Source organism: Rhinolophus sinicus, chromosome 15 (assembly GCF_057876585.1).
Source record: "Rhinolophus sinicus isolate RSI-liver-muscle chromosome 15, RSI-T2T, whole genome shotgun sequence".
In the NCBI taxonomy this organism is placed as follows: Eukaryota; Metazoa; Chordata; class Mammalia; order Chiroptera; family Rhinolophidae; genus Rhinolophus; species Rhinolophus sinicus.
In genome coordinates, this window is record NC_142515.1 from 61,634,033 (window position 1) to 61,647,836 (window position 13,804).

Below are 13,804 nucleotides of genomic sequence, written 5' to 3' on the forward strand. Positions count from 1 at the left end.
TCCTGCCTCCCTCTGTAAGGAGAACTGGGCAGAACTAGAAGAGTGCCTCCTTACAAGAGGATGACATGCCCTCCTTACAAGAGGATGACAGCCCAAGTGTTCTTGGGTCTTGCTCAGGGCAGCCAAAGGCCAGGCCAGCCGAGCCCTGACGGGCATGTGCAGGTGCAGGGAGAAAGGTGCCAGGGGCAGGTGGGAGCCAGCTCGGCGGCTTCCCTTGGGGGCAGCTGAGCTCTTCCCTGGCAACAAGTATCACCGCTGTCTATACAAGGCAGGGCCAGGCAAAGGGAAGGTGGGAGACCCAGCGGGAAGGATTAGTGTACCTGAGAGAGAAAGGTGTCCCTGAGGCAGCTCCCAAAGGACGGCATTCCAGATTCACCACACCGCACCCCCACCCCACCCAGCCAGGCTTGCCTGAGCTGATCTGGGCCTCGCCTCTCTTGGATGTCATTCTGGTGTCCTTGCTCACGCTGTCATCCATGATCTTCTGGACACAACTCTGGTCCTGCCTGGCAGTTATCACCTCTGTAGACAGAAGGCTTGCCCTTCTGGCTGGGGTCTGTGCTGTCACCACCCCCACCCCTCCACCTGGGAGCTCCCTGCTGCAAGGTGATGGCCCCTATTCTGTAGATGTTTTGTAGCATCTAGGGAACCCTGATGTGGGGGAGCCCTTGTGTGGAGAGCCCTGCAGGCAGCCCACTAGGAAAGCAGAGGCATTGCACACTGCATCCTGAATGGAAGCATACGAACTTCTGCTACTTTCTCTGAAGAGTTTCAAAACTAAGATGGATTGGTGGATAGCGAGAGAGAGAGAATGTGATAGATACAGCACGTTGAATGAAGTGTTATGGTTGAATCTCGGTGGTGGGTATTGGAGTGTTTATTGTAGAACTCTTTCAGCTTTTTCTGTGTTTGAAGATGTTTGTAATAAAATGCTGGGGAAAGCACAAGCCTGAATGTGCAGCCAGGTGTAGAGAAAGGACAGGCCTGGCTGAGCAGCTTACTTGCCCTCAGGAGTCCCCAGTCAGCCCACAAAGTATTTTGTATTTCTTCACTGTTGCTTTTCACCCATGGTTAACCCTTTAAATTGAAGGAGACAACACACTCTTGTCATTAGCTGAGGCTCCCTGTGGCCTTGGATTTGGAGAGAAGGGCTGTATACATTTTGAGAAGGACTGAGTAGTTCTAAGATGCCTCTCTGGGAGCTGGGAGAGCAGGCTGGACTTTGCAAACGGGCAACGTGGCTACCCGGCAATCTTGGGGTTCGTTTTTCCCATCCTTGCCTGTCTCAGCAGATTCGGGTGGGAGAGGCTGCTCTGGGCAAAGGTGACCAGTGTTTAAGGAGGCAACACATCCCCTGGGGCTGCAAGGCCTGGGGAGGGCCTTCAGCGAGGGCTCTCCCGGTCTTGCTGTTAGCACTGGGTAGTAACACGTGGCTCTTGGCCACACCCTGCACAGCTCACCTGGTTTAGATGCGAGTTCCCTGGGAGGGGCCTGGCAGGAGATTTTTTTCTATGTCTAGGAGCCCAGGGCCTGGCTAGAGGCCCTCTCAAACTTGACACCCATGGCATGGGACTGTCCTCAAGTTCTGTCTGGGCTCCTTCTTGAATGGTCCCCAGGCTTTAGCCAGAAAACGACTTCTGCCAGCATTAGGAGCTGGCCTTGTCCCTGGGGTATAGCCAGGAAGGTGACTGGATTGCACTTAGAGAAGCCAGAAGCAATGGCTAGTGGGCAGTTAGAGAGGAAAAGCCAAGGGGCTCTGTCCAGTCACTGCTTGGCATGGGGTGGCTCGCAAAGGCTCTTCTTTCCTATGGTGTCACTGGGGGTGGGGCCTGCATGGCAGTCCACATGATGTCACAGGGGCCTTCAATATGATGTCATGGGGGTGAGTTCACAAATTCATTCTATGTGATGTCAGCAGGGGGTGGAGCTTGCATGGTGATGTCATGGGCGGTAGAGCAGAGTCTCCCTGACATGAAAACATCTTCAGAGCTGGGATTTCATTCCATTCCATGGAGTGTCACTAAGGGCAGGCCGTCAAGTTATTTCAGGTGATATTACGAGACCTTCCAGAATTTTATATTTCACGTGATATAACTGCAGATGGGGCCTCCACCATATTCTGGCCGCAATTGCTAACAGCCAGGCATGCGGAGTCTGGTCATTGTGCATGATGTCATTGGGGGTGGAATCTGAGCCATCGTGGCATCCCAAGTAATGTCCCTGGGGGGTGGCCTTTCTGATAATGCATGGGGTGTTCTGGGGTGAAGCATGCCTGGCATTCTATGTGATCACACTGGGGGTGGAGCCCCCAGACTCTAGCATTCTGTGATGTCATTAGAATGTAGGATTTGGGAACTGACTCCCACATCTGCACCTCCCCTACTGGAAGGTTGAAGCTGACCTCAGAGCACTGAGCCCTATCCCCTGTCCCAGCTTTGCTCCCCCAGGCAGGGTTGACGGCTCCCCAGCCCGCTGCACCCCTGCCGTGGTAGCACTAGGCACTCACATTAGGATGCTTTGTGAGGGTGCATTTGTCCTGCCTGCTGATCTGGCAGCACCTCTGTGGAGGCACTGAGTCTTAGCTCCTCTGTATTCCCTCCCTTCTGGAGCCTGGAAAGAGCTCTATGGGTTTTCAGAGTATAGGTGTTACAGGAAGCAGACTGGCCCCCAAATCTCAATGGCTTAGCACAATGAGTTTATTTCTCACTCATGCAACCTCTGATGTAGTGGTGCTCCTTAGTCATTCTCCTACAAGTAGTGACTCCAGAATCCAGGGCCCTTCCGTTAGTGGCTTGGGGGTCCTTTTCCGGCTCCTCTGCACCCAGTCAGCCGACAAGTATAGAGAATGCGGGATGGCAAAGCTGGCTGCTTGGCACAGGCCTGAAAGTGGTGCGCACTGCCTCCATCCCCATTCCTCTAGCTAGAGCTAGTCTTACAGCCACACTCATACCAAGCACCAGGAAATATGGCGGCTATGTGCCAGCAAAAAGAATCAGGCGCGGTGAGCAGCAGGTACTGGCCCCAGTGAATAAAAGGCCTCTACTGGATTATCCCAGGTGACTCTCCCCTGAGGACTGGCCCATCCTCAGGCTCACCGTCCTAATGTGCATCCCCTCATCTGCCATCTTCTCAGATCACGCCGGGGAGCAAGGCGGCCCAGTCCCAGCTCAGCCAGGGTGACCTCGTGGTAGCCATTGATGGTGTCAACACAGATACCATGACTCACTTGGAGGCCCAGAACAAGATCAAGTCTGCCAGCTACAACCTGAGCCTCACACTGCAGAAGTAGGTGGCAGCTAAAGGGTGGCTGGGGTGTGGGCATCGGGGGCCTGAGAAAGGGGCTGTCCAGGAGCAGTCGTGTGGGTCCAGCCCTGTGCTCCAAGGCCTCACAGGGCAGTAATGACAGCCTCTGGACCAGGGGAAAGACCAGGCCCAGTGGTTGTCGAGCACCTGCCACATCTGTGCCTCACTTTACAGATGAGGCTGAGAGGGTTGGTTCAGTGTTGCCAGTATACAGGCTGAGACGCCTGGAAGCCAGTGTCTTCCCTGCTTCCTCCTTGCACAGGCAGCCTCCCAAGGACCTAGCAGAGGCCTGTGGCTACAAAGTGCCCAAGGGTCATGACTTCTTCATCCTGGTCAGGCCCAGTGCCTTCCTGGGGACACCCAGCCCACAGGGTGGACAGTGGGCTTCAGGCCCTCTGACCTGACTCCCCAGTACTCTATTGCTTTCCCCCGGTCGGCCCTGCCCAGGCAGGAGCTCCTAGCCCCAGAAATAACTGTCTTCACTTGGTCTCATTTCTATTTTCTCCAGGTCGAAGCGTCCCATTCCCATCTCTACGACAGCACCCCCAATCCAGTCCCCGCTGCCAGTGATCCCCCACCAGAAGGTAAGTGCTGACAGTCAATGGCGGGCTCTACTCCCAGCCATGGTTCCTGGGGTGCAGCCCGTGGTCTTCCTGCCTGACCCTTGGCTGGCCCACCTGGGGTGAGGCGAGGGACCAGCCCTGCCTCACCACGGCCCTGCCATGGCTGACCCTGGGGGGTGGGGCAGACCTTGGGGAGAGGTGTTTGAGCCCCCATGAAGTACTGAGTATGGGTACCTGGCTGGGGGCTACCACCCTGGGCCTCATGACTGAGCTGATGCAATCCCAGCTTAGGCAGCCGTGTTCTCAAGAGACGGAGCATCCTCCCAGCCAGGAGGGACATTGGTCCAGAAAGCTCTGCCCCTCATCCTCCTAAGGCACTGGGGTGGGTGGTAGGGTGGGGGTGGGGCGACTGTGACATGAAAGCGGGAGGCCCCAGCTTGAGCTGGTCACCTCATGAGGAGCTCCCAGGCCTGGAGGGGCCTGCTGGCCCTCGGGGTTTCTCCTGTGACCTAGGCTCTCTCCCTCCAATTTCCATCCCTCCTCCCCATTGCGTGCCCCTATAGCCCAATCAGAAATGCTGGTGGTGGCCAAGAGGCAGGCACAGGACAGAAGGTGGAGCCCTGGTGCAGACCTCACCCCCTTGCCAACTCCCTATAAGCAGCTCAACCCTGTGGGCCCAAAGCACGCCCCCCCCCCCCCGCCCACCTTTCCTACCGGGACCCACTCCCCACCCTTCCCTGCATGACCTCATACTGACCCCTGTCTCTTCAGTGCAGCAGAGTGGGCAAGGGGGAAAGTGGGGAGAGGGGAGAGCAAAACGCTGACGGGGGTTGGGTGGGTGACAGATTGGGGAAATAGGCAGAAGGCTACTTGGGAGAAGTTGCAGAGGTGAACCAAGGGAACCAAATGTCAGCCCCCTACTTCCTTAGTTTCTCCTCCTGTACCTCCATGTAGGAGAAACTGGTAGACTGCCTGTCTACCACCAGCTGGGGGGCCCCCTCTTACTGACCATCAGGGGCATCTCAGTATGTGGTCAACAGAACAGCAGGCCTAGCAGTGCTCACCAAGTGCCCCCCCCTCAGGGGATTGGGGATCAGACATAGAATGGAGGTGGCTCCCCCCATACCCTGAGACCCACTTTCCCCTTGTTCTAGCCCTTTCCTCCAGCCCTGTAGGCAGGCTGGCTTGGCTTGGCTTTCTGTGTGGGGCTTTGCAGTTTGTCCAAGTAGATGCCAGCATTGGTGCCAGCAGCCATGTGCCTCCCCTGCTTTTCCTGACAAACCCCTTCTCTTCCAGGTGCCCTGGAAGAGCTCAGTGCAGCAGGCTGCAGGCTGCAGGGCGCTGGCACTAACACCTCTGTTTCAGGTCCATGCAGAAGCGCTGGGGTGCGTGTGGCCTCTAACTGCTCTCTTCTCTCTCCCTTGCATGGCGGCCACCCTGTGCCAGGACCCTGCTCTGGACACGAACGGCAGCCTGGTGGCACCCAGCCCCAACCCCGAGGCGAGGGCCAGCCTGGGCACCCCGGAGCTCAGGCAGACCTTTAGCTCCTCCTTCTCCCAGACTTCCGTCTTCTCCTCACACATGGAGGCCTCTGACCCTGGCCCTCCACAGGGCAGCCCAGGGGCCAAGACCAGCCCAGAGGGGACTCTGGACTCACTCAGCCCGAAAGTATCACTGGGCTCGAGCCAGCCAAGACAGTATAACAACCCTATTGGCCTGTACTCGGCAGAGACCCTGAGGGAGATGGCTCAGATGTATCAGATGAGCCTCCGAGGGAAGGCCTCAGGTGCTGGACTCCCAGGAGGGTAGGTAACGGGCGCACAGTTCTCCACTGGTGGTCTAGGGCCACCTGGGTCCTCAGTGCTCAGTGAAGGCCTGGGCAGGTGGTCAGAGTGATGAGCTGGCCTCAATCTGCCAACCCCAACCCCCTGAGGCAGCGCAGGCTGAGAGCCATGAAAGCAGTGATCCTACCGACATTTGCCATGAGCCAGCTGCATCATTGCTTTATGAGACCACCCCCGAGTAATGGGTCAAGTTTTATAGAGAGGGAAACTGAGGCTCAGAGAAGGTTAAGTCGAGGTCCAGCTATCCTGAATGCAAGAGACGCTGAATCCCAATAATATCGTACCAAGCCATCCCCACTCACCTGGATAGGACAAAACCTGCTACCTCCAGAAGCTCTGGGGCAAGGGGATAGGCTGGTCCCCATCCCTCTAAGACCCCTGAGGCAGGAGCAAAGAAGAATTTCAGAGGTGGGAAGGCAAGTTCTCTAAGGCTGGGAGTGGTCTGGGAAGGCTACCTGGAGGAGGGAACATCTAAGCTGGGTGTAGAGAGATTTCGCAATGGTGTGAAGGGAGTGGGCTTGCAGGACTGACCCTGGCTAGGGTAGGGCAGCAAGGAGGCAAGGCCCCAAGAAGAAAGGGGCTGTGCAGAATAGCAGCCCATCCCCTGCCCCCTGACATCTAGCTGGTGGGATTCTAAGGTTAAAAGAACCTAGAGCCAGTAGTCATCATGGAGGGGCTGAGGGAAAGGAGCCCCCAAGCAGAGCACGTATTAGCTTCTAAGCCCTTCATGCTTGTTATCTCATTTTAACTTCTCCCATGATCCCATGCAATTGGTATAATTATCTCTAATTACTGTGTGCTAGAAGCAGAGCCGGCTGAGTCAAGGCAATATTGGCCAGTGGTTAGGAGTACATGGACACGAGACTGTCCCTATCTCAGGATTACGGGGAGGACTGAAAGAGACAACATGTGCATAGCGCTGAGCTCTATTCTGGCACACTTGGTATGTGCTATCTGTCATCATTGCCTGGAGTCACACAGCCCGGGTCAGTCTGACCCAAGCCCATGCCCTTTCTTTGTCTTTGCTGCAGAAGGTACCTGTGCTCCACCAGCTCACTGCTCCCCTGAGGATCTCCACCTCCGTGCCCCACCCCCACCCCCGCTCCTCAGCTCTTTCTCAGATCCTGGGTGAAGCTAGCCTTGGGCACGCCATGGTCTGAACACCTGGACCCTGGCTTCCCTGGACCAAGGTGGCAAAGCCGTATATCCCCGACTTTTTCTAGCAAGGAGCTTCTGCCAGAAAACTCAGGGAATGGCAGAACAGAAATGGCCTCCTTCTCTGCTTTGGATGGGCTCGTAGCTCCTTCTGGTCCCCCTGGGACTGGCCCCCGGCAGGGAGGTCAGCCTCTGGTGCACTGGGACCTCCATGAGGCACACTTGCAGTGAGGGTAATGTCTCCCCTCACTGAGCCCTCAGTCTGGGCTGGACACCTGCTAACAATTCATGTGCTTTAACTAACATAACTCTCTCAGCAACTTCAGAGGTGGGCATCATTCCCCCCATTTTACAGCTGGGAAACAAGCCCAGAAAGTGAGCAATTTGCCCAAAGTCATACACCTAATGAGTGGCAGATAGGACTGGCACCCAGGTCAGCCTAAGTCCTCCCTGCATGGAGACAGAGACCTACCTACCTGCCTGGGGAAGTAAGGGGCTTCCTGTGACTCCCAAGGTGCCCTCCTATTGGCACAGGGGCTTCTGAGAACCTGACAAGTGTTACATTATTACTTGACACTCATAGCATTAGGGTCCAACAGTTTCTTCCAAGGGAATATGGGTCAGGGGAGGGAGTGCTTCATCCAAATGAAGGCCGGTGCTGCTGTCCCTGGGCAATGCCCAGGAAGGGTAGAACCTCTGATGTGGGCCAGCCTGGGCAGCTTCTACTGGGCTGAGTGTCTAATTGCTTGTGTGTCCATCCGCTGCACACTTCACCCATGCCAAGGGCTCTACTCTCAGTATTCTATTTAGTCTGCACAACCTGTCTGTGCAGTGGGCACCACCATCCCGATTTTATGAATGAGGAGATGGAGGCTGAGACAGGTGGGTAACTTGCTCAGAGTCACAGTGCTAGGAAGAGGCAAGGTCAGGATTTGAACTCTGTCCTGTCTGGCTCCAAAAGGAAGTTCCTTCCCCTACTCTTCCTTTGAGCAGTTTGCAGCCCGATTCCTTAGCAGCTTCTAGCCTCTTGGGAGGTATGGGGAGGAACAGATGGGGTGCAAGGACAGTGGGCCTGAGTGTCCCTGCAATCCCCTCCTCATCCTCTCTGGGGCTGGCACTGAAGGGCAGTGTCCCTCAGGCCACCAGGTGCAAGGGTACGTAGACGGGTCTTACATCTTGGGCCATCCTCCTCAAGACCTGGGTGATGCCTCCTCTCTGAGATATATCTGCTGCAGGCATCCAGGCTCCAGATCCTCAGGCAGAAGCTAAGCAGGGGGCAGGAATCAATGCCAAAGAAGGAGCTGGATGCCCAAGCAGGGCAGGGCAGAGGCAGCCCCAGAGGCCAACACTACCCTCTGCAGGGGGCACGGCTGGTCGGAGCAAGATCTGACCCTGCAGCTGTCTGCACCGGCCAAAAATGGAGAAGGAATGGAAGATCTGTGCTGGCCCTTTCCTAATATAGCTCCATTTGCAGCTATTTTGAGCCTGCGAGGACAGAGGAAATTTTATCAGCTCTGAGACAGGGGCCTGGGGCTGAGCAGGGCCATTGCAAGGCTGCCTGGGGCTCGTGAGGCCCCTGGCTTCAGCCTGGCTCTCCAGGGTTCTGGCCAAAGGATGACCAGGGCCAGGCCTCCTGGGGCCCAGGCTCCTAGTCTGAGCCCACAGCAGTCAGATCTGAGAAGGGGCAGAGTTTGGGGGCAAGGACTCTGCCTTCTGCACTCCTCCCACCTCAGGTTTCTGACAGGGCCATTGTTGCTGCCAGGAACTGCTGCTGCAAGCAATTTGCATTTAAAGAGATGCCTGCATTGGGAGATTGTGCTCCAGAAGGCTCCCTCTCAGATAAGAGTGAGGGGGGATCCTTCTTGTAGTGTCCAAGATGGACTACTCTGTCTGGGGGTTTTCTGGCAATAAGCCTTGGACCCACACTTCTTCATTGCCTGTGCTCAGGGCCTGTAGGATCAGTCACTGGGTCCTGGACTGACCCCTACCCCGGTGCCCCAGGAGGAATGGCCGCAGCTGCCTGCCCCTCCTCTAAGAGGAGTTGCTGGTCCTGGGGGCTGTGGGTAACCTCGTCACACATACACTCCAGCACCACTGCAACTCCTGCTCAGGGAGCTGAACTCCCAGAGCTGCCTCCCATTAAGCAAGGGTAAGTCCAGACCTGCTGTCTGGCCAGGAGGTATCTGGGCTCTTGGTAGCTGCAGCTGGTCCTGTCTCTAGATTCCTCTCCCAGGGTCTACAGCCAGATTGCTATATTTGGGGAATTTGTGCACACGAGGGCCCATAAAGATGGACAAGCAAACCCTTCTTCCTGGCAAAGCTTTGGGTACTGAGGGCGAAATGCTGCTGTAGGCATCTCTGATCCAAACCGAGAGGCCGTGACCCAACTCTGAGCTCTTCCCCTCCTCACTCTGTATTCTCTTCAGCCAGGGCCAGTCCCGGCTGGCTCTGCCTTCTCAATGGCCAGTCTGAGGATGATGCCAGTGCTCAAATCCCCTGGGAGAGCCTCACTCTGATAGCCCTGTCTTCTTTGCTCTTTCTCTCCTCCTCAGGTGGTAGCCAACTCTCCAGCCAAGTTAGTATGAAGGAAAGCATGTGTGTGTGCTTGTGTGCATATCCCAGCATGCATCCGTGTGTCAGTCAGTCTAGACAGCGTGTGCCTGTGTCAGCATGTGTACGTGTGCGTGCACGTGTGAGAGGGGATGCATTTGTGTCCCTGAGTGAGCCTGCATGGGTGTGAAGCTACGAGTATGGAGTAGAGGCGTTCGGGAGGGGTGCTAGGGCTCCATCTGATACCCACCGCCTTTTGGTTCCCAATTTCCTGCTGTGGCGGCTTACGATCAGCAGGCTGGCTGTGACGGGTGCTGGGTGGAGTGTTGTGCGGATGTGGGTTCTTTGTGAACCTGAAGACATCTCATCTCTGTCCTGGTGGGACCCCTCAGAAGGGCCACGCCAGACGTTGTCTTTGTCTGGGAAACACACCTGCCTGTTGGAGGGGAAAGCCCCAATGGGTAGAGATTGGCGGCCACAACGCAAGTTGGACACGAAGGTGCTGGAGCAGCCTGAGCTCTCCTCTGAGGAAGAAGCACATGCACGGAAATGTCTGGAAGAACAGAATGCCCAGCCACCAGAAGTGGCCAGCAGGATGAGCCTCTTGGTAGAGAAACCAAGTTCAGAATCTTTGTGGGTGCCCAGTGGGACTGCTTTTCGCCTTTTGGGGGCATCCTGGACTCCGCTTGGGCTGCCGCTGCTTGTCACGTGTAGCCCAGCTCCTGTCCCCTACCCCCAAGCCCCATCCCCCAACCCTTTTTGTCTCTGCTTCCCTGCTGATGTGGTGAGAGATCGTCAATGCCTGGCGCCCCCTGCTGACCCTGGGCTGTAGCTCTGGCTGAGCCGGGGCGTCCAGGGATCTGGGAAAGCCCAGACGGGCAAGAAAAATCTTCTATAAAGGGCTTTGGAGAGGGTGCCGAGGATTTTCATGATCAGACCCAACCCAACCACAGTTGGGGGGACTTTGGCAGACTACCTGGGATCAGACTTTGGGAGATCTCTCTCGACACCCTCCACCACCAGCCCTCCCCTGGACCTCCCACGTAACACCACCTGTTGCCCTTTTCTCCTTCTACCCCCTCCTCTGCTCCCCCTGCTCCCCTCCCCCAGCGCCGACTACCAGGAACGCTTCAACCCCAACGCCCTGAAGGACTCAGCCCTGTCCACCCACAAGCCCATCGAGGTGAAGGGGCTGGGTGGCAAGGCCACCATCATCCACGCGCAGTACAACACGCCCATCAGCATGTACTCCCAGGATGCCATCATGGATGCCATCGCCGGGCAGGCGCAGGCTCAGGGCAGTGACTTCAGTGGGTAAGCGCCTCCCCTCCTCCATGGTCACTCACCGCCTCCACCAGGGGCCTGGCCTCATGTCCTGCGGAGGCTGAGGGCAGCAGGCCTCTTGGCGCCATCAGAGACTTTAGGCATCAGGACCAGCTTTCCTCCCTTGCCTCGGGCCTCCTGGGGCACAGCCCTGGGAGGGGAGCCAGCCTCTGCCCAGGCCTTCCACAACATGGCATTCTCGCTTCAGAATCAGTCTCATGGTCAGCTTTAGGAGAAGGGTGGAGAAATGCAGAATATGGTGGTTCCTCCAAGTGCCTGTCACAGTCTGTGCATTTTACCCCTGCTCCGTGACAGGCTGGTCTAAAAAGAGACTTATGGAATCCTGTTGACCAAGGTGGCATTCTGGATATCCCAGTCTTCTCATAACTAAGCGTTTCTTTGTGGGGGTGTTGCTGTGTTCTTCCAAAGATGAGAACAATTCAAATAGGTGCCTGGGTTTCTTGTTTGGGAAGGAGCCTCCTGACCAACCATCTGGGGTGCTGTTGGAGTCACCGCACTTCAGAGCCTGGGGAGCACCCAGGACTGGGCACCTGCCTCTTCCTGTTTGCCCCAGGAAAGCCTGGCCTCAGGGCAGTGGGACTGAGGACGTCCTTGGAATTTACCTGTTATCGATGGTTGAGGAACTTGAGGGCTAAACAGGAAAAGAGTTGGCTGAAAATGATTTGTGGATGACACTGCTAGTAGTGCAAACATTAATGGGGACCTCTTCTTTTTGTCTTTTTATCTCTCTTAGTTTCTCTCTCTGTCTCTCTCTCTCTCTGTCTCTCTCTCTCTCTGTCTCTCTCTCTCTCTCTCTCTCTCGCTCTCTCTCTCTGTGTGCCTCTGTCTCTTTCACGCTGTATTCTCTGTCTATATCTTTCTATTGTCTCTTCTTTAATCTCTCTTTCTTTCTTTCATACACACACGGTCTCTTACTGTTTTCTCCTTGGGAATACCATTAGTGTTTACTCTCAGAACTGACTGATTACCTCTTTGGGCAATATCCTATCCCTGAGTCATTATCCCCAGCAACTCAAAGCAAGAAATCTTAAAATGATGGCGTCTGAAGCTAAAAAACAAAACAAAAACTAGACATTAGTCCCAGAAAAACAAAGTCCCAGAAAGCTCATACAGTGTTTGGCTTTTCCAGAACCCAAACCTTGTGGTCAGAAAGTGCATGCAGGTTATAAGGGGGAAGCTCCAGAGGCCAAAGGATGGAAGGTTGTGTGGACTTCCTGGCTCTCCTGGTTCCAGAGAGCCTGGCCCTCTCAGGCAGGTAGTACTTCCTTTGGGCCACCAGGGGATGGAGGTTGCTTGCCCTGGAGCCACGGGTCTCAAACTGGCCAGGTTCCAGGCTGCAGCTCTTTGCAGAACGCTAGACAGAGTTGATTTATTTAATTCCATCATTCAAAGCAGAAAATATGACCACGCAAGTTTAAAAACACAACCATTATCTCATGTGTACCCAGAAAAACAGGCTGCCTGACTAAGCCAAAGAGCTATCAGGGATTTCCTGTTAACATTTGTTTGCCACAGAATGTGACAAGTGTGTCCTTGGTGTGCCCCTAAAAGTGCTAAGGGCCACCAAAGGCAAGCTCAGTGGGAGACAACGGAAGAACTGCTCTTCACTCACTTTCTCTTCTCTGCACCTTGGGCAAAGACTGCTGTCACTTGGTTTTACCACTAAGGCACCCCTGATTTTTTTTTAACACGATGCACCATTGATCTAATCTACTCTTCTCAAAGGACCTTTCCCATCTCCCTCCCCTCCCTTTCCCTTCCCTTGTGTGCCTGGGAAACAACATGCTTTCCTCTCCCTTCTAACTTGGCCCTGCTGGGCTGGTGCTGCCCTGGTGCCTGTAGGTAAGAGCTGCCCCTGTCTGCCATAAGGTGCTCCGTTTCTGCTGTTAATGTCCATGGTTCCTTCCTCACTGACAGTTTTCTTTTTGTCTCTCTCTCTTCCTCCTTTACCCACCCCACTCCCATAACTCATTTCTCATCCTAACCCTGATCCCTTGTGTGTGTGCCGCCCCTCTGCCACCCCTTGATGGACATGCGCCCCCTGCTGGGCTTTCCTCTGCTTGGCAGGGCATCGCCACTGGCGTAAGTAGACCCCCACACTGTCTGTCCCATTGTCTGTCCGGTTGCGGGATGGTGTGCGGGTTTGGTGGGATGTGTCTGAGGACAGTGCTTCTGTCTGCGTTCTTCCTCATACCCTCCTCACAGCCAAATGACATGCCCTGCAGCCGACACAGGCTTGCTCTTTGGATTATCTCCAAATAATGTCACTAAGGACACAGACCAGAGTAACAACACTCATGCTGCCTCCCCTACAAGGCTGGGGGTGTCTCCGTGTTCTCCTTGCCATGCTTTGCGGGCATTTCCCCCAGCTTTTCCTGTCTGCACAGTGGATACCTGAGTGTCAGCACCCGCACTGGACCATTATTTAGGGGAGACGGTGATAAGGGGGCCTCTTAGAGGACACTACCCAGAATCCTCATGGAAGATGGATCTGGAGGAGCCAGTGTTTGGCAAGACCACCCAAGGGCGGCAAAGGATGAGTCAGATTTGGGGGCAGTACAGTGGAGGTGACCTCGATGTTGTGGTGACTGTGGCGTGTTTTTGGTGGCAAAAAAAAAACATGCTGGGAGCAGCTCCCGAGAATGGCTTTGGGCCCAGGGTCCCAGGACTGTGGGACCTGTTCCACCCTCTGTCTGTATATATCCTTCCTGAGCACCAGGGCCTAAAAAGGCAGAGCAGTTATTTCATCAGACTCCCAGTCTCTGTTGTGGCAGCACCAGCCCCCACCTTTGCACAATGTAGTAGGAAATGCGCCAACAATGTGAAGCACAAGGGACTCACTCCTGGCAGCTTTCTGGAGCCCAGGGAGCTTTGGAAGGACAGGGGAGCACCTCAAAGGCACGTTCCAGGAAAAGGGCAACAAACACCTTCCATCTGCTTTCTGGACCATCAAGCTCCCGTAAAGCCCAGTGTGGGCTCATGGGCAGGGCCTGGGTTTGGGTCTACTTGCCCACATTTCCTCCCAGCAGACCAGTGAGTCCTGAT

General features: G+C 55.3%; 1 protein-coding gene across 10 annotated transcripts in view; it reads left to right on the top strand.

Moving 5' to 3' along the window:
- LDB3 (LIM domain binding 3) overlaps positions 1 to 13,804 on the top strand; it is a 60,568-nt gene that overhangs the window by 6,491 nt on the left and 40,273 nt on the right. For 3 of the 10 annotated variants that reach the window (XM_074337206.2, XM_019716125.3, XM_074337211.2), the window contains exons 3-6: positions 3,134 to 3,285; positions 3,812 to 3,887; positions 9,418 to 9,440; positions 10,526 to 10,729. In XM_074337206.2, coding sequence (XP_074193307.2) covers positions 3,134 to 3,285; positions 3,812 to 3,887; positions 9,418 to 9,440; positions 10,526 to 10,729 — 455 coding nt within the window. Of the gene's footprint in view, positions 1 to 3,133; positions 3,286 to 3,811; positions 3,888 to 5,312; positions 5,672 to 9,417; positions 9,441 to 10,525; positions 10,730 to 12,826; positions 12,842 to 13,804 lie in introns of all 10 variants that reach the window. The other 7 variants (XM_074337204.2, XM_074337207.2, XM_074337210.2 and 4 more) reach the window with 4 other exon arrangements.